Here is a 25,174-nt window from a genome sequence, read left to right on the forward strand (position 1 = left end):
AAATTAATCTGGTAAGCGGTTAATGTTATGTCTAAAAGGAACTGGCCGGATTTGTAGAATAAAAGAAAAATGTAAGTAAACAAATCATCAACAATATATGTACATAACTTTATTTCAAAAAGGTGTAAAATTAACAAATAATTTTATTTTAAAAATATACTTAAATATACATATAACATAAAAATATAACATATATAGCACATGAGTGTAAAATCTGAGTAAGTGCATACATCACGATTTGGATAGTGTTATTCAATAATCAGAAGCACCACAATGGATTTTTGGTGGATAATCTTTCTAGCCATCCTTGGATTGCTCCTAATCCAAATTGATTTTTTCCACATCATGCATTATTATGAGCAGATTGAAATGGAAACAAGAAAATAATTGCAGTTGATACTTGACCAACACCACCCATTTGATAATAAATGTATTGAAACAGTTGAAATATGGCATTTTTCAAAAAGCACTACAATTCCCAGCAGAAGATGTGCAATATTTCATGATGTAGCAATTTTTTTATACTGCAATTTATCCCTAACAGGCATGTATCAACTAACCTGGAAATGTCACAATATTTCATGATGTAGCAAATTGTTTTTTTTTATACTGTCATTTATCCCTAACAGAGGCATGTCTCTAACTAATCTGGAAATGTCACTTATTGGAAAGGTTATCTGAATCCCGAACTCAGTTTTAATAGAATGACTAAATAATAATGAATAGTCATGGACTAAATTCAGGAACAATATAGGTAATGATTTTTCTGACCTCTCAGTTTGCCATACCAGGGCTAGAATTGCAATGAAAAGATAAGTGTGAACTTGAACTAGTTATGCAGCGTAGATAATTTTATTTAATTTTAAATGGGTTATCAGAAAGATAGTGACTGAATTTTTTCAATTTAAAGTTATCTACACTATGTAGTTAAAATGTTTAGTTCAGTATACAATTGATGCTCTTAGGGACTTTAATCATATGTTTTTGTACTATGATTTATACATTTTATATGTTGGTACATATCAATTTTATGTTTGTGTGTCCATTACGATAGGATTTCTTAAAAAAATTGGGGATGGTGATTGAATATTTAACGCATATTTTAATAATTCGTGTGATGTTACTATAAGTATATAAAAATTATGTTTTCATTTATAATTAACTATCTGTTTTAATAATAAGACAGTATAAAAGGACTCCGCATTATTCATGATGACACAGGCGCTGTCTTCTGTTGCCCTTGTATTACATCTATCATTCTTTTCTAATTCTTTCTCGAAAGCTGTAAGCAGTCGAAAGTACATACTGGAAGCTTTAAACATTTGTACTATTCTGAAGACACGTCATGTTTTCACAAAAACAAAATACCACGAAATAATTGTTCAAATACAAAGCTGCCAACTGTCAAAAGTCTCAACATGTATGAAATAGCTGACATTCTGCAAAAAGAAACCAGTCTACATTCAACTTCAGATCTGAGGTTCGGAATTCAATATGAACTGAGTTTGGAAAGCGATATAAGTATTTAAGGTCAAATTAAGATTAAATGGATTTAAAAAAAAGTATGTTTAAATTTAATTGGTTCTGTTGACGTGTTTTGTGAAAAAGTACACAAAATACCATACCTAACTCATTTTTTAATGTAATGTGTGGACTGGTTTTTTTTCTGCATAACGCCAGCTAATATCATCACTAATGTAATATAAATTCAAAATGTAAAAAAATATATTTTTGTAAATAATTAAAAATATGCATATTTTGGAAAATTTATTTAAAATCGTAAAAAAAACTATTATGTAAACCGTCAAGTTTCTTTAATGTTTTATCTTTTGATAAAATAATAAAATAAAAATATGTGTAAAGACCCCATTAAGTCAATTTCAATATACAAATTTAAGCCTCATCATATTCTATCTATTCCATTCCAAAATGTTTATTAAGTTGAGGTAAATCTCTGTTGTCGATTAAATTAGTAATTTCGTATTTACCCATAAACGCACAAACCATTCTTAACGTCGTCCATATTGTAACACTGGTGTCTTCTTGTTTAACGTTTGGGGTCAGTCCTCGAGCTTTTGCCTGCTGATTCAGGGCATGTAGGAAATGTTCCGCGGCCTCTTTGTACGCGCTCAAGTTCATGCATGTGATTCCTACATTGTATCGGGCCCGTATGAAACCGGGTTCCAGCGTTAATGCGCGGTAATACGCGTCGACAGCTTCCTCGGACCTATCGCCGTTAGCCAAAGTGGCTCCTAATCTGTTCCATAAGCGAGAATCTTCAGATTTCACCATCAGAGCCGCTTTGAAGCAGTCAATAGCTTTATCGTACTCCTGAGAAATGTTAAATAGAACTCCTAAAGCACACTGAATATCCGGATCTACTTGAGAAGGATTCATCTGAGCGGCTCTGATAAACAAAGATTGGATGTGGTTCTGTAACGTCGTGTTATCCATGTTGGATAAATCTATGTCGAGGGGTACAAGATCGGAATATCTCTGGTTGGCCTTGAGCCAGTTATTAAAGGATTGGTAAGCGAGATGAGGATAGTTCTCATTGGTGTACGAGGCTCCCAAGGACATGTGGGCTGCGAGACAAGTGGGATCCAGCTCTACACATTTGGTAAGAGCGGCGATAGCTTGCGGGTCCTGCTCGTTTTCAGCCTGAGTGGTGCCGAGTAGGAGCCATCCTTCCGCCATCGTTGGCTTCTGTTGTACAGCTGCCTCGAAACACAGCACGGCTCCGGGAAAGTCTCCTAATTTGAGCCGCTCTTTTCCGATTTCTAAAGCATTTATATTATCCGCCATCGTATTTTCTTGTGTGAAGGTGTATTCCGTAAATGGGTTGTTTCGTTGGCTGAATTGAGAAAGCCAGGGGTGTTCTTGCACGTCACTTAATTTAGCCCATTCTTCTTTATAATTTTCGCTTAATTTCTCCAGCTGTTCGTCCTGGTTCGAGTAAGTTCTGGATGTGGAAGTGGATTGTGGCATTTCTACGGGGATTTCTCCGCCACCCACTTTTTGCATGAAAGATATGAACTGACTGTATGCAACATTCTGATCTACCACGGCTTCTACTAGTTCTTTTGCTTTTTCTTGAATTTCTTGTTGAGTATTGTCATGAGCCATTGTTTCCACAGACATTTGGTTCCCTACACTTTGAATCATTTGATCGTCATCTAGGTACTGCAGCGGTACCACCGGCCTTTCCAACATATTTGGGCGGAATGCCAAATGATGCGGCATTATCATGGGATATTGAGGAGGATATTGCAAACTTACATTCCATGGGGTTTGTCCGTTAGGAGCGGCAAACAACGCATCATTCGACATTCGAGAATATTCATTCATCCATTGTTGTTGACTTTGATTATTATTAGAACTAGATTGAGCCTGTTCGATATCTGTTAAACTGTGAAGTAAAGAGCGCATATGAAAAGTTTGAGGAGGGGGCTGTTGGTGTTGAGCGATAAATTCATCCACAAACTGATCTTGTGTCTCAGCCGGTCTGGCATTGATTGCGCCATCTCTCGATAAAATAGTAGCGAGATTTACTAAACTATTATTTCCACCACATTCACCTTCAACCAGTCCTCGGAAAGCCATTTTCCTTAAATAAATCAAAACAACTATGTCATCAAATATTTCACAAACATGACTGTAATAAAATGGGCAAAAACAAGAGAAATATCTATAAACCAACCTTTGAGTGATGTTTTCAATAGCAAATTTATATTTCGGTTACAACATAATATTTCTAATAAAATATTCGAAATAACATTGTGCGTATTTCGTGAACTACGATAACAAACTTCAATTTATCACACCAAATGTCAAAATTCAATGAATTATATACACTTCGACAAACTTATTTGTAGAAAATATTTTACTTTGGAACTAAAAATATATAATGCAGTTTTGAATGGTCAAAATCAGTTTTGTATAAAAAAAAGCGATAGTAGCGCTCACCAAGAATTCTGCAGACAAATTTGTCGAAGTGTATTACAATGAATAAGTAAACGTCAAAGTCAAAGGTCGCTTTTCTAGAGCGTTCATTCTTTTTGAGCGATTGTTGCACGATCACCCTAGCGAAGTAATGCTCAAATAAAAATATTTTTTAAAGTACTTACATAGGCATAGTTATAAGGCTATACTATTTAGAGTGTACTTAAAAAGTCAATTATAATATTGCTCATTGTATACAATGTCGGTTCCATATAGATCCTTCTTCATTCCATGTTCGCTCCCTAGGTGGAGCATATGGCCAATATGAGACGTCTCCAAGTAACTCTGTCACGCGCCATCTCCTTGGCTTCCTCCCAGGTCAGTCCGGCGTCTCAAAGTTCCACTGAGTATAGTCGGTGAATGATCGTCAGCGGCCTTCCGGGGTGCCGGAATCCTCGGGGTTGGAAGAAGAGACATGAGGTGTTGATGCACTCAGATGGCATTCTAAAGACATGTCCCAACCATGTCCACCTTCTCCTCTTTAGGACTTCCAGTATGAGGGGCTGTTGAGTTATTCTCCTCACATCGCCATTCCTGACGAAGTCATACCACTTTATACCCAGTATTCGCTTCAGGCACCTATTTTCAAAACCTGATAGTTTTTTTGCTATGAGCTTTGGTGAGGTGCCACGACTCACATCCGTACAGCAACACTGTTAGGTTGCAGGCGTTAAAGAGACGACAGTTGGATTTTGCCGAGTAAAGCAGTGAGTCCCAGACATTTCACATTTTATTGAATATGGCTCCTGCCATTCCGAGCGGTACGTTCAGTTCCTTCTGGGCACTACTATCCTCCACCAGTATTCTAAGGTATCTGAGGGTATCGACTCGGACGAGCGCTCGTCCCTCACAAGTAAGATGTTGATCTCGGTCGAGACAGGCTGAGTTACACATGACATAAGTCTTTTTGGCATTCACTCTTAGGCCTAACCGAGCGGAGTTTATTTGGAGGGAGTCAATTATATCTTGTAGGACTCCAATCGATGTTTCTATTATAACTGCATCGTCCGCATATTCTAAATCGCATAATTTCTGAACAGGACTCACTGCAATTCCTCGATCCGGTGGGATTGACATTCGTAGGACACATTCGTACGACATATAGATCCACTTGGGGTAAACATTTTCTTGCAAGGCAGATGAGAATAATATATTCGAATTAATTTACAACGAATATTATCTTAGCCGCAAAATTTATCGCTGATTTTATATTTTAATCCTTATAATAAACGTTGTCTCACCTTATGAATAACGGGTACTAAATTTAAGAATACTTATTAACTGTCTTGCTATTCAAAAATGTGCTTCACCATCTAATGTACATTACATTCTGGGCTCGGTTTTCATACGGAAGTTTTTGTTTTACCCACGCAGTGTACAAAACTTTACTTCTTTGCTTTAATTTTCAGCGTCTTTGGCATTTTAAAACCGGTTGTCGATCAGTATTGTCAGATGCTTTGATCTGTGATCAAAATTTTATATCATGTAGTCTATTGTCAAAATACTCTGTGTTTATAATCTTTGGGTTTGTGTCTGTCAACTTGACGTGACATTTACATAAATTTATATCATCTTTAATAATTTGCAATAACTATTATATTCTATTTAACCTAATTTTTATATATTTTTTGCATCCATGAAATGAATAATTAGATAGAGTTTATATTTTATCAAATTCCTCAGAACATTGCAATAATTATGTCTACTCAGCCTGTAGATGGAACTGAATTGCCACCAGAGCTGGTAGCCAAGCCATTAGCGCTCGTCGGCATTACGGGACTTGACACAGTCAACAATGCGGTACATAAGACAATTTGGGATGCTTTCGGGAACAATCGCCGCCCTGATAGGGTACCCGTTCACTTCAAACTTTTATCTAATGCCCACGAGTTTCCCATTATAAAACCCAAGAGGAATTCGTACGAATGGTACATTCCGAAGGGTATACTGAAGAGGAATTGGTTGAACAAACATCTCAATCTTATACCAGCTGTTATAGTGGTGTTCTATGACATGGACTGGAATGATCCTCAATGGAATGAGAAGATTATTGAATGTGCTTCGAGAGTGCAGTCTATGAGGTAATTCAATGTTTTTATTGTATGCATTCGAGCTTGATCACTTAAAGCTCAATGTTATTGTAGGCAAAAAGCCTCAAATGTTTGCATGTGTGAATACTTCCATACAATTGCTCATAATCTAATAAATGTGTTCCACGGATATGCTGAATATTTATATATTACCACAAAGTGACTGCTAAATCGACTAATGAAAATATCATGTCGGGTTTTGGTCCCGTGGTTAATGTCGCGGACTCCTGAGTCAGAGTTTCTCAATTGAACCCACTCTACCAATATTTGAAACATATTTTTAATAATGAGCTGCTTAGGCTCACAGAAATAGTATGAAATTGAAGTATTTTTGTAAATAATAAAAAACACAAATATATATTTTTTTTTAAAAGAGTATGTATATATTAAGAAAACATGAATTGCTGTAGTGTTCAAAATATTTTCTGGACTTTTTTATAAAATATTTTAATTCTTAATTTTTTTTAAAGTAAACTGAATACAGTCAAAACATGTGTGTAAAGTTTACGATTTCATTCTAAAAATAATAATGTACAACTGCTTTATACAGTTCTCATTTCTCAAAAAATAAATTGATAAAATAGAAATTAGTCTTCATTACCTCGACAACTTTGTTAAAGTTGAACCGTATGTACATAAATATTTTCTTAAACAAACTATCTACCATTATGCTTTTTCTCACTGCAGAGCTGCGACGGAGGGACACTCTCCGCGGCTGGTAGTGGTGGTGGTGCAGGGCTCCGCCCCGCTGCCCCCGTCCGAGGACGTGCTGGGGGCCGAGAGGGCGCAGGCTCTGTGCGCCGCCTGCGAGATACAGCCCAAGTCGCTCTTCGTGCTACCGCACGGAGACCATCTTATGGGTGATTATTACATAACTCAGGAAAAATTACTATATAAATATAGTTCTATTATATCACAATATTTCGAGTGTGTCCAAATACTTGTTCACAAATCAGGATTATTAGATTTTATTTTTAGAGTTATTTATTAAGTTTGTACCGAAATTTCTTGGGAGAACTGCATTTTATAGAATAAAATAACTATGTTGTTTTTTCCACATGAATTTTATTTGACCATCAACCGGGTTTTGTCGTAAGCGACACCAGTCTGATGAAGTCGGTTATGACGAAACCCAGTTGCTGGTCAAATAAAATTCATATAGAAAAAACTACATAATTGTTATTTTATTATATAGGAGCTATTTTATACATTTTTTTGACATATCAACATAGTTGAAGAAGAATATGGAAGTCAAGGCATTGGTAAGCCCTGAAATGCTCAGACTTCCATATTCTTCTTCATCTATGTTGAGATATCAAACAATGTTAATTATATCATTTAGAAAATACTGCTTGCTCTGCTTTTGAACCTGAATCCTGATGTTGAGTTACTTAGTTATATTTTTAAGTGTTATGATGTTATATTCAACTCTAAACTTTAGACTTAGCTTCACATAGGGTGTTTGTAAATGATTCAGATATCACATTTAAGAGACATTTAAAAAAAATGTATATAATTCGCTAGAAACTTTTGTCTATATTCTACCTTATTTGTGGATAATTTATTATTAACAGGTTATGCAATCAGACTAGAGAATGCTTTCTATGATCTTGCCCAAAATTACTATCACCATGAGGCGAGGCAAATCAAATTACACCGGGAGCACTTGAACAAGATGACACACCAGTATCTCTTTGTGCGTCACCAGTTCAAGATGGGCTTCATACATGAACTCAAGCAAGATAACAGTACTGCCCACAAGTAAGTTTTTCTTCCATAAGGAATAAATAATTTTCCATGAATATGGACTGTATGATTCCCCAGTCTGCAGATTTTGTATGAAGGATAGCTAAACATCTATCAAATTATTTTCTATAATTGTGACGCACTCACTCCCAATCAAAGTCACATCCTTGGAGGGCTACTCAGTAGTAGTAGTCCAGTGACTCAGAGAAGGTGAAGCTCCTAACACCAAGACAGGTTGTGTGTTACATGACCTACGTAGGTCTTGAGAGTGAGCTATGACACAGTGGGAGGTCATAATAGACCTAATGCAGTCGCAGTGACTTGACCTCTTTAAAACAAATAAAGTCATTGTTAACAATAGAATATATATTTTAACTTTTTATGTAAGTCCATTTAATAATTCCTACTGACATTTCAGTAATAGGAACGTTTATACAGGAACCTTCTTCAGCATGTCTTTTTTTTGATGCGCTATAGAAAAAAATTTGAGCGCAGACCACACGTGTGACTTCTCACATAGCCGGCTGGTCACTAAATTTATAAGCTCGCAAACTTCCCCTTAACCGAAATATGTGTTTCAGGCACTATTTGCACGCCTACAACAATCTCCTTGAAATTCGGATGGTCGATACCAACGCTCTTGAAATAAAGACAGTTGCCGGATACATCAACTACAAGCTGTGTCGATTGCTGTTCATCTCGAGTCTCCCGCGGGACTCCATTGTTCAGTTGAGGACGCACATCGACAGGTACAAGACCAAAGTTGGAATCAAAGAGCTGGCATTTGAGCACCACGCCTGGATGGCTAGACAGTAAGTTTAATTCATCAGGAACTATCTCAATTTCACAGTGGTGAATGCTGGGAACAGAGTGAATGGCGCACTCATTAATACATTAATAGTAAATAAAACCCTATTAGTGAAAGCTAATCCACCTCCGTGGTGTAATGAATAGCGCGTTTAGCTACCGTTCTGGAGGTCCCGGGTTCGGTTCCCAGGGGGGTGGGGTAAAAATAAATATTAGTGATTTTACACTCTAATACCTATTTAATATTACCCTGTACTTGTTCTTGAAGCGTAGGTGTGATCACCTTGCCTTCATGTAAGCAATGATCAAGATAACACTCCATCAGTACAATGCAGTGCCCTATGCACCATTGGGTGCGAATAGGGGTTAGAAGAAGAAGAAATTCATAAAAATGTAAAGATGTAATTATAAACCCATAATTAACAATATGACAATGACTAAAGTCTCCCCCTATTGTCTATGTTCCCACTGATAAAAAATAAATAATAAATAAATAAATGAAAATGAGAAACAGCTCCTTCCCCCTCTTCAACCTTCAGCGCCCCAAGGACACAACTCTAAAATTTAGACTTAGCTTCACATACGGTGTCTGAAAATGATGCGCAATGCATTAAAGCATGTGTCACAATAAATATTTAATAAGTAAAACATAAATTAACAATGAATTATTTGTACTTAATAGGTACAGTGTTTTTGGAGAGCTGTTTGACGAGGCGATACGCGCCGGTCTCCCCGCTATCCAGACCCTCCACCCCGGTTTCTTCTACCAGCAGGCCGCCCAGTGCGCCACACAAAGGAGACAGGCTTGTCAGGCGCTGTGTGCGGCTGCTACCTACCCGCAATCAGACCCCTTGCAAGGTGAATATATGTGAAAATGTAACTGCATTACAGTGGGTTCTCAAGGGATTATGTTGTTTGTTTTCTGTAGGCTATAGGCCCATATCCATTTGACTAGTACAAGCAAAATACATAATCAGCACTATCTTCTTCCTGGCTCCATCCCAACTTATCACCTTTATAGACTGTCGGGGTCAGCTCTCCTTGTTCTCAGGTTGTAGGTTCTTCTATCATGGACAATGCCCCCTAGGCCAAGCTAATTTTGGACCCTTGTACGAACTTGTTTCCTTCGCTTCACTTTGCTTGCCCCTGGAATCTTGCAATTTTCCGTTGACACATTGCCAGACTCTGGATCACCGAGAGAAGAATCACCCTCGCCGCCAGACAGGATAGTGCATCTTAGCGTTTGTTTTTCCATGAAGCTTTGGTTTATTTGACTATAAAGTTTTTATCCACTAATGGTCGTCAGACGTGGAACCAGCTAACTAGGGCTGTATCCGTTGTCATTGGTCAAGCAATGACCGATTATCGGATTAAACTAATGAGCCCTGTATATCATAATCAGCACTGTACATGTAAATAAAATGAATATTAGTATGTAAATGCAAACACTATATTCTTAACCTAATTACCGTGCTTCAAATCAGTTAACAGCATAGTAACTTTTATTTATTATTTTAAACACTAAGCAAAATGCAGATACATTTTGTCTAATTACTGTGGTCGCCAAGATCGACAAAGCCCAATTTTATGTAATTGCACTAGGCTTAATGCAGATACATTTTGTCTAATATATGTAATTGCACTAAGCGAAATGCAGATACACTTTGTCTAATTACTGTGGTCCCCAAGATTGACAAAGCCCAATTTTATGTAACTGCAATAGAGGATTTTTCAATGAATTTGATATCAAAACTCGACCAGAGAAATTGTTTGTATTATGAAAAACTAAGAAGTTTGAATTGTGGGTACCACACTGTCTGCCAAACTGTGTGCCAAACACTGAGTGGGCAAAAAATTGCCTCAGCTGTGTGCTAACTGTTGGTAAAGAGTCAATCAACTATAATGTACATATAATGCTGACGTCAAACATTAAAAAAAAAAGTATTTTTGTTTTTTATTTTGTAAATTAAAATTCTGATTTGATTCTCTATATAAATTATGCCCTGTTATTCTACAATGCATTGATTTATCATAAGATCATTAAAGGGTTATAATCTGTTACAGGGTCCCTCGAATTTTATGGCCAACGTCCGTGGAGACCGGGGAAACTGAGTGCCGACCCGCCGGATCCTCAGAGGGAAAAAGATGCCATGGCAGCTCTTCAATATGTGGAATTGCACCATGTTAATCATTCGGTAAAGTGTCCAATTTTTCTTCTTTCTTCTAATCACTATCCGCACCCAATAGAACACTGCACTGCGTCGACACAGTGTTATATTGATTGTCAATCACTCAAAGTCAAGGGCATCAGTCCTGCGCTTCAGATACCAGTCCAGTGTATTAAATAAATATTATAGTGAAAAATCACTAATATTTATATTGACCCTCCTGGGAATCGAACCCGGAACCTTATGGTTTGGTAGCCTGATGCGCTAACCACTGCAAAGTGGAGGCGGATAAATACAAATATTAATTCTTCAATACATATGTTATTTTTTTCAGTATATGCATATGTAATACAGGTGTTTCACATATTTTAAAAATAAAATTATGCTAAAAATGAGGAATGATGAATTTGATGAATTTTCTAAACGTATTTAAAACATACTTGTTTAAAATTACCAAAAAGTCATGTGCCAGTAATCACTGATATCAAAGTACATTTTTGACATTTTGCAGAGTATTACTGGCTTTCATAAAGGAATTCCAATCATGTAACAATTTATATTCATGGGGTATTCGTAGTTTGAGTTATCATCGTCATGTTGAGCAATGCCGAGCTAATTTATACATTCTCAATAAAAGTATAATTTTACATTAGTGTGATCTGCAAAAGTGATGCTCTATCCACAAATTATATTGTACTACTAATAATTTGTTGGAATATAAACAATGTCTTTAATTTATTTATAGATGATCATCATCAGTCTGTTGGGAAGTGCTATAGCGCAGTTCAAGACGTATCGCTGCCCACGAATGAGGCGCCATCTATTGGTCCAAATGGCACAGGAATATTACACATGCGCCGATTATGGAAAAGCCCTTACGTAAGTACTCAACTTTTCCTATACTCAACTTCTCCCGTAGTCAACTATTCCCGTACTCAACTTCTCCTATGTTCTACTTCTATACTCAACTTCACCTATACTCCTATACTCACTTCTACCATAGTCAACTTCTCCCATACTCAACTTCTCCAAACCAGTCATTCCTCGACCTCGTGACTGCCACAACTATGTTTCCTCAATGCCTTCCATACAAAATTTCCCCTAAATTTCTCCTATACTCAACTTCTCCTACACTCAACTTCTCCTATACTCAACTTCTCCTATACTCAACTTCTCCTATACTCAACTTCTCCTACACTCAACTTCTCCTATACTCAACTTCTCCTATACTCAACTTCTCCTATACTCAACTTCTCCCGTAGTCAACTATTCCCATAATCAACTTTTCCTATACTCAACTTCTACACTCAACTTCTCCCACAGTCAACTTCTCCCATACTCAACTTCCTCAACCTCGTGACTGCCACAATAATGTTTCCTCAATGCCTTCCATACAAAATTTCCCCTAAACTTCTCCTTTACTCAACTTCTCCTGCACTCAACTTCTCCTATACTCAACTTCTCCCGTAGTCAACTATTCCCATAATCAACTTTTCCTATACTCAACTTCTACACTCAACTTCTCCCACAGTCAACTTCTCTCATACTCAACTTCCTCAACCTTGTGACTGCCACAAATATGTTTCCTCAATGCCTTCCATACAAAATTTCCATGTTTACATATACAACTTTCCTACTCACTTTGCTACACTAGGCCAAGTGATTTTGGTACGGTCTATATTGGGGCATACAGAGACATCTCTTAGGATAATCATTACGGATATCGCTCACTCCTTTGAAGAACGTCATAAATCAAAAATCATCAATTTTCAGTTGCTGAAGGTAAAAACCTTCAGGTTTTACCTAAAAAGATGTGTTGCACAGTAAAAAGTTCAATAAATGGCTTGATATTTATTTTTAATACATTGTATTAATATATATTTATAAACTTTAAAAACGTTCTCCTGAAAAATCAAGTTTTTTTATTTATGACGTTCTTGAAAGGAGTGAGCGATATGTACGTCAATTTCGCATTTAAAAATTACAGTTGGCCATGCACTGCCACGTAAACGTGCTGAGCATTTAAAAAATTGAGTGGAAAGGTTCATAACTGCAATTATTTTTTGCCATTTTGTTCAAGGTTGTATATGGTAACTCTGGAGCTATACCCGGATATAGCTGTATATTTACTACATATTATTAAAAGTAATAATAATTGGCTGATGTGTAAGCTAATCATAATAATAATGTTATATTTTCTGCAGGCTTTTGATGCACATGTTGTGGGATTATCGGAAGGAGAAATGGTGGGACTTGGTGTCCAAAATATTGAACAAGGCCTTGACTTGCGCCTACCTGCTGGCCAATATTCAAGACTATGTTACTTTGGCGATTGAAGCCCTCGGGAAAGATGTTGCCGTCCCCAATAATGATAAGAAGAGGATTCTCGACAACCTAATGGCTGTGCTGAATGTAAGTTCCTTCTTCTTCTTCTTCTTCAAACTCTCATCTGTACGCGATGGTGCATAGGGCACTGCATCATATAAACACAGTATTATCTTGATAGTTATTAACACATGAAGGAAAAGTGATCAGCCCTCCGTTTCAGGTACCAGTCCAAGGTAATATTGAATAAATATCAGAGTGAAAAAATCACTTCTACTTATATGACCCTCTCCCCCTGGGAATCTAACCCGGACCATACAGATCTCCAGTACGGTAGCCGAGCGTGCTGATCATTATACTACGGAGGCGGACACCAAGTTTACATGCTCAAAAAACTAACTAAATAAATATTAATTTTTGGACACCCTATGCTGAAAATAAGGCGAGCGTGCATTTGCTATAGCGTGAAATGCTCTTCCACCAGCAGTTAGAAATAATGAGAGTGGGATAATTTTTTTTTTTTTAAATCGATATTTTTTGCTAAATCATCTCCTTTCCCCCAATTAAATCACAGTGAAGCGCCTTTGAGGTAGTATTTTACGGAAATGGCGCTATTTAAATTATCCTAATTTATTTTTATTATAATTTATATTTGAAGCACTAACTTTGTTATTTTCCATTTTATAATTAAATTGTAACCTTGTTTTAAAATCACTATAAATATTTTTTTAGTGATTTTTTGATTGATTTGATTGATTTGTTTATAAATTTATAGTGATTTCAAAACAAAGCTACATTTTAATTATTTTTATTACTTTCCTTGCAATTCCATTCACCTTCCGAATCTCTGGGATTAAGAATATCAAAAAATAAAAGCACTTTTATATAATTTCGAATTATTTTTCAGTGCTCGATTCCACAACCGGAGCCAGATATCCCCGAGGGCTACTCCGCCGGCGCCCTGGAACTGTGGAATATGGCCAGTAATAAGGACTTGCACCAGATCACAGTTGACATGTCTCTGATTTCCTCGTGCATCGAAGCCAAGGCTCGCTTCACACAGACCCAATACCGAGTCGACAACTCCATCACTATAGAACTCTTCATTAGGTTTGTTACATTTAATTTCGTAGTATAGATTGAAATATCTTATAACAATGGTGAAAGTGCTGAAAATATCCAATACATATAACTCTCAAGAATAATTAACGTATTTTAATTTATGTATTAATTTTAAATCAAACACAGATTTTTTGAGTCTACTAAGTTGTATTTTATTAACAAAAAACACATAAAAAATTATACTGTGACAATTGTTTCGCCTTGTTAGGGCATTATCAAACGAATGTGAAGATCAAATGGACTACGGTCCTTATGTAGCTATACAATTCTATGTGACAGTTTTAACATGTGCAGCAATAATTTATGGGAGACAACAGTCGCTAATGGGGGATGTAGGTATGTACCCTTATATTTCTGGGAATAAAATTCTAGGCCATGTCAATAAATTCTTCCCTTCCCAGAAAACAAATATGTACCCTTATATTTCTGGGAATAAAATTCTAGGCCATGTCAATAAATTCTTCCCTTCCCAGAAAACAAATATGTACCCTTATATTTCTGGGAATAAAATTCTAGGCCATGTCAATAAATTCTTCCCTTCCCAGAAAACAAATATAAGGGTACATACCTACATCCCCCATTAGCGACTGTTGTCTCCCATAAATTATTGCTGCACATGTTAAAACTGTCACATAGAATTGTATAGCTACATAAGGACCGTAGTCCATTTGATCTTCACATTCGTTTGATAATGCCCTAACAAGGCGAAACAATTGTCGCAGTATAATTTTTTATGTGTTTTTTGTTAATAAAATACAACTTAGTAGACTCAAAAAATCTGTGTTTGATTTAAAATTAATACATAAATTAAAATGGAGTTCTACAAATTAAACGCCAAGTCAATAAATAAATAATTAACGTATACGTCCAACATTTTCCCCGCTGCGGAATATGCTCTATATACGTAACAATAATATGGCTGATAAAAATGAGACAAAAAAAAAGCTTCAAAATATCATTTCGAAATTTAACATATACCTTAACAGTCTTGACATGATATTTAATGTCTTCTTTATTGATATTTTTTCCACTATTACCATAAACGAAATTCTGCATAGGTGTAACCTGTGGTATATAAAATAAGATACACAGTATGGTATGAAATTAAATCCACCAATCTTAGCATATCGCTCACTCCTTTCAAGAACGTCATAAATCAAAAAACTTGATTTTTCAGGAGAACGTTTTTTAAGTTTAAAAATATAATACAATGTATTAAAAATAAATATCAAGCAACTCACTGAACTTTTTACTGTGCAACAGATCTTTTTAAGTAAAACCTGAAAGTTTTTTCTCCATTTGAAAAATATTTAGTTTATTTAAAAAAATAATTAAACAATACATTTTCTTCAAAATGCAAAAACAACACTTTCTGCCCTGTAGCGGGTAAATATTAAGTTAAAATTATGCAGCTTTTGCTGGGATATAGTACATTTTCTGGGCATTCCGAAAACATGCACAACTGAAAATTGTCACTTTTTGATTTATGACGTTCTTGAAAGGAGTGAGCGATATACACTAACAGTCTTGACATGATATTTAATTTTTTCATTTAATTTCTTCTTTACAAGATAACACTGTGTTCATATGAAGCAGTGCCCTATGCACCACTGGGGTGCGGATGAGGGTTTTATTTTATTTATATAATTTCTTCTTTATTGATATTTTTTCCACTATTACCATAAACGAAATTCTGCATAGGTGTAACCTGTGGTATATAATATAAGATACACAGTATGGTATGAAATTAAATCCACCAATCTTAGCATATGTGTCTGCCTCCGTGGTGTATTGGTTAGCATGTTTAGCTATCTGGAGACTGGTTCCTGAAGGGCAGGAGCGATCACCTCGCCTTCATGTAAGTAATGATCAAGATAACACTGTGTTAATAGGATGCAGTGGCTTATTCAACATTGGGTGCAGATAAGGGTTAGAAGAGGAAGAGAATCTTAGAATAAAAAATTAGGTGGAAATTAAGAAAACAAAAGAAACAACCCCTTTGCTTAAATGACCGACTTTAAAAATTACCACATCCCTAAAATTTAGGTTGTTCATGAAAAATAATCCATCAATGAATGAAAGTTTCTAATAAAACTGTAATCTTGTTCGCCTCAGGGTGTTGGCCCCATCCCCCATCCAGTTGGACCGCCTGAGTGTGTGCGTGAACAACCCGCGCTACTCGTGCGAATTCGCCGTGTGCGAGAGGGAGTCCTCCCCCCTCCTCCTGTTTGAAGACGGACAGGTCAGGAAGTTCCTGTGCCAGTTTGTGCCCGACCCGCAGGACGTTGGCAGGGAGTTGCAAGTGAGTATTCCAAGTTAACCACCCTACTCTCGGGCTATTTTACGAGAAACAAGCAAAAAAATCACCGTTTTTAGATCAGAAATTACAAATCATGGAATTATAAATTCAATTCCATTCAATTTATTTATTTATATTTAACATACACATTACAAACTAAAATTTAAAGCGTGTACATTAACAAAAAATCGAAAATAAACAAGAATACTCTTGTTAGAGATGTAGAAGAATCCCACTTTAATACTACCTCAGTAATAATATGAAAATAATGTTTGTTGTATTCATACCTGAAATTTTGCCATAATAGGTACATTTAGGATGGAACTGATGTACTTCCTCGTCATCAAATCCCCTATGTCTAATAATCTCTGTCTTGTCCGGATGTGTATCCGGTACGCATTAAATATGTTTGGCACATATATTTTTTCTCATACATGTATACGTGATACGGGTCTGAGCGGAATGGTGCAAAAAAAAACGCCCATATCACTTACGCTCGTATGTGTAGGGCGGATTTTTTTCAAAAGTGAAACTTCTTTAGGTGCGGTAGGGCAAAGTGGCCGGGATCAGACGAAAAAGTGAAATGCTTCCCCTTCTCTGGAATTCAACTGGCAGTTGAAAGAAAAGAGTGGGAGAATCGTTTCTACTCTCTCCGCCGCATACATCATACAGTATGAGTCTATACTCATGCACTGCCTGTACTGCATTAAAACGTATCATAGGGAACCAGTAGACGCTTGCACATTATACTGTATATTGGCTGAACACGTTTTAATATTTATTAGTTAACAATTGCCGTTGTGAAACAAGTCAAATGTAGAAAAACACGAGTACAGAAAGAGTCTTTAGAGAATGAAAAAAAGCAAATAAACTACAAAAAAGCGTCAAAAACTAAATTAGAAAGTAATATAATGTTTCGATTTCTAGCATTAAAGAACTACGGTGAACAACATCACCTCCCAACGACCCCAAATATGCTGGACACATTGATATGAGTTATTAGGTGTCTTCACAGTGTCACTGTGTCTTCACAGTGAATGATATGAAGAATTAGAATGTCACTGACTCAAGGTAGAGTCTAAGAAAGCAGTGCATAAAATCAACCGTTTGTAGAACCTAAAGAGTCTCGCATGTATTTTTTTCTCTATACCATATTATACTAACCATTTTCCAAATTACAGATTGCGTCCATCACTCTTCAGCTAGGCAAGTCAAACGGTCGTCACGCTATTCTGCAGTTCAACGGGGCGGGTGGTCCGGTTTCCGGACTCTATCCTGAGATATTCAACTACAGATCAGTGTATAAACAAATACCAGATTTTGACAGTATTCAACCGGTTCCCGTTGCTCAAATAATACCCAGGTATGTATGACCCAATATGTACATATATGTATGTATTTTGTTTGTAGGATAAATAGGGATGTGAACACAATCTTTATTTACAAATTAGCGGTGTTCAAGTTACATAAGTTAGTACGTATATGGGTATGCAATCCCGAACTACTATTCTACTCTTCCTACCTATTTTTCTTCCTCCATTTTATTTCCCATATGGACTCCTTCACTTATTCCTTAAAATTTGTTCCACTCCTTTATCCAAGAATTGATCAAGAATCAGGACTGATCAAATTACCTTCATGTGATTGGCTATCAATCTAACGTAGTGCCATATGCACCATCTGGATGTGGAAAAGAGCCAAAGAAAAACTTTTGGTAGAGCGCGACAGATGCCAAAAAAAACATTGTACTGATCAGAATCGGGTTTGCATTTACCTGTGATTAGTTTACTGAGGGTCGGGCGGCAGACTGTCTAAGAATAATTAGGGCCGGGGTTGATGAAAAATCACCTGACAACAGTGTGTTAATACATTTAAATACATAACATATACATATTATTTTGTTTTAAGGGAATCTAAAATGTCGGTGATTATCCAACAAGCTGATCCCGCTTTGCAAGGAGAATGGTTTCCTATTACGATCAATATAACTAATGATGAATTAACTGACGCCCACAACATCCAGTTGTCACTGAATCTGGCCACTCCTTCTGAAGATCAAGAAACATCAGGTAAGCCGTCAATGCAGAAACTTGGTAAATGTATTCCTCTTGCAACATTTTGTGTCCAAATACCAGAGTATTCTCCAGAACCCCAGAGGTTTCTCCATTTCAAAGTTCTCCACGTGGAGAAACCCAGATTTGTGAACAAGTATTTGGACACTCTCAAAATGTATCAAATACAATAAAATTTCAAATCTGGTTTTCAGGCGTTTCCCGGTAAGTAAAATAATCCGGGTCCGGATCTTGTATACAAATAAAAATCTCTGCTAAACAAAAGCTTTCTAAATCCAGTTATAGATGGCTATTGCAAACTTCATCATGGAATGTCATGAGATTGATCATATATGTAGGACCTCCAAAATTTGAGTAGTGTGGTTGTCAATCATGGGTAGAATTGTGAATGTTACACGTGTGTAAAGTGATCACTTAACCAGCCTATGACAGGCCCTGTAAATACCCATACTTCCATATTCTTCTTCATCAATGTTGAGATTTTAGAATATACAAAAAAAAATCCTTAAAAAAATCGACATAGCACTTAGTGAGCTTGAGCACTAAGAAGAAAGATGGACAAAAGCACAAGCCAATCATTGTTTTATCACGCTAACTGAAGTGCCGGACGGTCGAATTCCGTGTAGTGCACAAACGCCCTTAGGATTATCGAGATGGTTTGAAAAACTAATAGTGTTTCAGCAAATCTTTCTGGCGTGAAATTTCAAAATAGCGCTCCAAGCTTTAATGTTTTCATAATGATTTGAGATGTCAAAAATGTATTCCTCTAAAGTTGAGACCTAATTTCTTATAAATTTGTGCTTTTCAGCGGAGCTACGCTTTGATATTGGGACAGAATTGCCTCTACCGCTGACCCTGTCGGTTGGGTCCTTGAGTTCCCAGTCCAAATTCAATAAGACATTTTTCCTTCGCTCCGCCAAGGTGATGTCGTCCACGGTTCTCATGAAGATCACTTACATTATAACGACAAACGACAGCAGCGACAGGTCGGAAGCAAACGTCATCATGGAGAACAAGGCGTCGGAACACGGCGACAACATTTCCGACAGCAAGAAGATGGCGTGTTTCAAGGAACACCCCATCAAGGTGACGGTCGTTAAGCCGTTTGACATAACTTCTAAATGCGTGACGATGCGATTTGAAGACATGGATAAATGTTTGTCCGGAGATCCATTCATAGTTATGCCTCAAATTAAAGTCCTCAGTCCTTGGCCAATTTTAATAGAAAATACTCAACTAGATATGGTAAGTTTAGCAAATATTATTATGTGTCCACTTTTTAACAAATGTTAGCATATATAATAACTACTTGTTTAACAAATATTAGTATATAACCTTTTGTCAGTACAAATATATAACCACTTATTATTTATCACAAATAAAACTGTTAATTGCAAAATGGTTTGACCCGATCAAATCAACTGTCAAATTCACACACTTCCAATTATCTATCAACTTTTATTTATTATTTTAACACATTAGTTACGGCAATGTTTTGATAAAACTGTATCTTGAGGCGGGCGACATTAGACAGCTGTCCGGAAATATAAAATATGTCAGTGAACTTCATATTTTGAACTTGAGGTTGAACTCGAAAACAATACAAAAACGGTTAAATGGTCTCTAACGTCTCAAAATAAAATCATGTTAGTCCACAAATCACAAAAGTAAAAAAAAATGTTAAAAACACTAATAAAATATTAGAAAATAACAACACAGTTTAACAGCCGCCGAAAACTCAAAATCTGCGAATAAAAAATGATTTATGGGCTTTCCCCACACGCGTTTATTGCTTTGTAAGTACCAACTGCCGACTTAAGTAAAGGACAATGATCTTTGTATTTTATTTCATTTTAGGACAAAGAAAAAAACGCACCGTCTGTATCCATTGTTTAAAGTTAATTTGTAACATTTCCTTCAAAACAGATTACGACCATTAGCCATGTTTTGAACCAGTAAATATCAGTATTATTTTTTATATTACAACGACATCTATCCACTACACAACAAAAGCAAAAAGGCCAAGAGATTAGAAGTTTATGACGTGTTTTTTGTATACTAAATTGAAGGTAGCCGAAATGCACAAAAATGTGCACCCCGCCACCACACAAGGTTTCTGAAACGCACAAATATGTGCACACCGTACACAATGTGTTAAACACTAATTTTCTTAAAGCAACTATTGTATATTTTTAATTACAATTGTAGATATATAAGTATGTATGTAACAAATCATTTAAATAATAAAGTAAGAACTCAAGCTCTCAAATATCTATCCCTTTTTTTTCAATCATGAGTAGAATATTCAAATTTGCATTTCTCAAACCAGATTGTAAGCCATGTTAATGCCTAGTTTCCCATATTCCCACCTCGATAACCCCTTACTGTCGAGATAAAAATCTTGATACTGAAATCTGGTGGGATTTTAGAGTGACAACTTTGAGAAGATGGATAAGGATTTTCCAAGCTGTCTCCGAGGGCTGACCGTGGAGGAGCATGTGATTGCTAATGAGGCACTCTGCGTCAGTGCAACCCTTCCATCGGGCAATGAGCCTTCCAGTCTCGGCCTGTATACCATCCACTGGAAACGGTAATTAATTTATTCAGTTAAGGGGATATTTGCAAACTCATTCGCTGGCCAACCGCCAAATAGGCAACACGTCTTTTCACTCCCAATTTTTTTAAAGAATGTATATTGGATTTTTGTTTTTGTTTTTTAGAATATATCGCAGTCGTACAGGAGAAAATGACCAACTACCAAAACGTAAAATGTTCAGGAGGGCCATTTAAGTCACTTTTGCTTAGCAATAAAATAAACATCAATGCAGTTAGTCATTTTTACCAAGTCAATATACTTACAAGGGTTTTCAGGGCAATATTAAGCTAGTAAGACATCAAATAGTCAATGATTAAGGTTTTGCAAAAAAAATGCACTTGGTCACTTTCTCCTGTATGACTACGATATGTAGAAATAATATTTTTATAATTTTTTTTTAACTCCTTACCTTTCAATAATTCTTTTCTTTTCAAAACTGTATAACTGTTTCGAAGAAAAACTTATTTTTTCAATACAAAAATGGTGTTTTAAAAAAAATATCAATTACATAAAATGTTATCTGGGTTTCAAGAAAATTTAAGTTGCAACTTATCGAATATTGGCCTTAATTTGCTAATTTTTCATTTAAATTTTACTTGGTAAATACCACTTTTTCTTCAAATCTAACGTGACATATGTTTCGATGCATTCTACATCATTTTCAAACACCATATTTTAAATACAGTGTTTGGAAATGATGCAGAATGCATCGAAATACTTGTCACAAAAGATTTTAAGCAATAGTGGTATTTACCAAGTCAAACTTAAATTAAAATGGATAGATTTTATCACAAAATGACTGCCGAATCAATCAATGAAATAATTAACTTTTGAAATATTTTTATAATTAATTGTAAAATGTGTCCTCGGCATGGAAAAACCCAATGAGGCACATTATTGTTAATTGTAATTTTTTATATGATGAAAAATAAATAGAAACATTAAACTGTTGATTACATAAAGGCAGGATGATCCGTCCTTGACTCCAGATTCTTGGATATAATAATAATATTTAATAATGAAACCCTTATCCGCACCCCAATGGTGCATAGGGCACTGCGTCATATAAACGCAGTGTTATTTTGATCGTTTACACATGAAGCCCTCCGCTTCAGGTACCAGTCCAGGGTAATATTGAATAAATATTACAGTGAAAAAATCACTCATATTTATTTTACCCCTACTGGGAATCGAACCCGGGACCTCCAGTATGGTAGCCGAGCGTGCTGACCATTACACTACGGAGGCGGACATAGATTCTTGGATTTAGGAGTTGGATATGTTTACCGCTCAATTTTGAAACATGTTTTCTTCTCTAGGAAACGGGGCAATGGGGAGGGCGTGGTGTGCCAGACGTCGTGCGGGCTGGGAGCGCCGGCCGTGTGTGGGAGCTGGCTGCGAGTGCATGCGGAGCTGCCCGCGCAGGGCCGCCTGCGGTGCCCCCTGCCGCTGCTGCTGCGCCTGCAGAGTTGTCACCCGCAGCCGCGCACCCTGGAGCTCCGAGTAGAGGCCAGCGATGCGTTCATGTTCGCAGGGCACAAGAAAGTGAGCACAGTTCTATATCATTGACTAATTAAACTGTAGAAAAGACACTCGATACAAAACAATTGAAAATAAGTATTTGAAAATGGTTTGCAGGCACGGAGGGTAGTTGTAACTGGAACAGTAACATATACTATTTTAGTCAGTGTAATATAATAATCTGTGAGTTAGATTCAGTTGTGGATCTATTAACACCAAAAATAGGTACATTAATGAGCGCCCGGTGTCATAACTTCTTCTTCAAACCCTTATCTGCACCCCAATGGTGCATAAGGCACTGTATTATATAAACACAGTACTGTCTTGATCATTAACACATGAAGGAAAGGTGATCAGCCCTCCGCTTCAGGTACCAGTCCAGGGTAATATTGAATAAATATTAGAGTGAAAATCACTTATATTTGTTTAAACCCCCCCCTGGGAATCGAACCCGGGACCTCCAGAATGATAGCCGAGCATGCTGACCATCACACTACGGAGGTGGACATATTTATGGGATATAGACAATGGCCTATATTTGATGATCGGTTCCTTTCAGTGCTTCATCAGTCTACTGCCTGACAGCAGCCGCGAGCTGGTATTCAATCTGTACCCGCTGGTGTGCGGCTCTGTGGCGCCCCCCAAGTTCAGCTTGACCCCTATCGAGGGCGCCGCCTCCCCCACGGGGGCGGAGCCCTCCCCCGACCAGCTGCTCACCGCGCAGTACCTCCAGCAGGTCATAGACAGGAACCTTCCCACTCAGATCTACATCATGGTGAGTCTCGTTGCACACATCGCTCACTCCTTTCATCAACGTCATATATCAAAAAACTTGATTTTTTAGGAGATCGTTAAGTTAAAAAATATAAAAAAATGTATTGAAAACAAATATCAAGCCACTTATTGAACTTTTTACTGTGCAACAGACCTTTTTAGGTAAAACCTGAAAGTTTTTTCTGCATTTGAAAAAAATGTAGTATATTTGAAAAAATTATTAAACAATACCTTTTCTACAAAATGCAAAAACAACACTTTCTGCCCTGTAGCGGGTAAATATTAAGTTTAAAATATGTTGCTTTTGCTGGGATATAGTACGTTTTCTGGGCATTTCAAAAACATGCGTAACTGAAAATTGACAATTTTTGATATATGACGTTGTTGAAAGTAGTGAGCGACATGTTTACTACATTTTGCTTACATATTGTCCAAAGATACCAAGTGTAAAAATGGCAGTTTTAAAAGTTATTTATTATTTTGACATTCAATTTGTGATAAGACATGATTAAATTATAAATAAAACACTTGTTTTTTTACCACCTGAGTATACTATTGATACGACTAGTTACGGAAGCTACAGATGCTTCCATCTACGGGTAGCTTTCGAAATCAGTTGTAACAATATAATACTCAAGTGGTAAAAAAACGAGCATTTTTTCTGACAAATTTAAACAAAATCTTGCAGGGAAAAGTGACTTGTTTCTCAATTGGCATCTAGAGATGGAAAAAACCGAAAATGACATGAATAATGAGATACATGACTTTGTAGATATCGTAGTCGTACAGGAGAAAGTGACCAACTACCAAAACGTAATATGTTCAGGAGGGCCATTTAAAGTCACTTTTGCTTGGCAAGAAAATAAACACCAATGCAGTTAGTCATTTTTAACAAGTCAATATATATTATACTTCCAAGTTTAAAATCCTTTGGGATTTTTTTCAGGGCAATATTAAGGTAGTAAGATATCAAATAGTTAATGATCACGTTTTTTTAACAAATGCACTTGGTCACTTTCTCCTGTATGACTACGATATGTGTATGAAAGGATATAACATGAAAAGTATAATGTCGCAGTTGGTGGAAATGGGAGAGCATTTTATTTCCAGAATTATTGGTCACCTGGTCAATTAAAATGAAATATTGGTGTATTTCAAGTTTTTTGCGTTTTATTTTTCCAGTGGAGTTTTATTCCCAAAAAAATACATTAATCATGACAGTAGTTGCAAATTATTGACACATCTGGGACATTCAACGTTGCCATAATTAGAAATTTATGATATGTAACTTAACAATTTTAAGAACTTAATTTAAGATTTAAATAAAAAAAATTGTTTTATTCTTTTCAGCCACAAGAAAAAGATGTATCCACCGTTGAGAACACGCTTTCAACTTTAAAAATCAGCGCGTGAAGTCGATAGAGAGTGTGTAGTCCATGTTTAAAATATATAATTATATTAGATGTGAATAATAATAGTGTTACATTCCCTTGTTTATTTATTTCAATCTAATATGTTAAACTTATCTATTATTTACAAATACCATCACACCATTATAAAGTAATTAATTATATTTACAGTAATATACAATAATTATTTAACAACTACATGTCTAAAACATTATTTTATTAATTATCATTTAACCCTCATTA

At 36.3% G+C, this 25,174-nt stretch overlaps 2 protein-coding genes across 2 annotated transcripts; one reads left to right on the forward strand and one right to left on the reverse strand.

Annotated features, from left to right (window-relative positions):
* Window positions 1-597: 597 nt before the first annotated feature.
* On the reverse strand, window positions 598-3,871 carry LOC148310606 (peroxisomal targeting signal 1 receptor-like). Its single transcript, XM_088258238.1, has 2 exons — window positions 3,701-3,871; window positions 598-3,607 (listed from the first exon to the last, which is right to left on the reverse strand). Exon 2 carries the CDS (start codon window positions 3,601-3,603, stop codon window positions 1,915-1,917), a length of 1,689 nt encoding a protein of 562 aa, XP_088114364.1. The 5' UTR covers window positions 3,604-3,607; window positions 3,701-3,871; the 3' UTR covers window positions 598-1,914.
* A 1,639-nt stretch (window positions 3,872-5,510) lies between these two features.
* Window positions 5,511-25,140, forward strand: gry (trafficking protein particle complex subunit 11 gry). Its single transcript, XM_088258229.1, has 17 exons — window positions 5,511-6,083; window positions 6,780-6,952; window positions 7,667-7,853; window positions 8,420-8,650; window positions 9,328-9,503; window positions 10,710-10,840; window positions 11,559-11,692; window positions 13,018-13,225; window positions 14,046-14,248; window positions 16,376-16,562; window positions 17,741-17,922; window positions 18,468-18,628; window positions 19,440-19,876; window positions 21,061-21,221; window positions 22,547-22,772; window positions 23,308-23,523; window positions 24,873-25,140. Exons 1-17 carry the CDS (start codon window positions 5,701-5,703, stop codon window positions 24,933-24,935), a joined length of 3,459 nt encoding a protein of 1,152 aa, XP_088114355.1. The 5' UTR covers window positions 5,511-5,700; the 3' UTR covers window positions 24,936-25,140.
* Window positions 25,141-25,174: the final 34 nt, after the last annotated feature.

Source organism: Brachycentrus maculatus, unplaced genomic scaffold (genome assembly GCF_059751285.1).
Source record: "Brachycentrus maculatus isolate JH-2025_06_01 unplaced genomic scaffold, ASM5975128v1 h1tg000091l, whole genome shotgun sequence".
In the NCBI taxonomy this organism is placed as follows: Eukaryota; Metazoa; Arthropoda; class Insecta; order Trichoptera; family Brachycentridae; genus Brachycentrus; species Brachycentrus maculatus.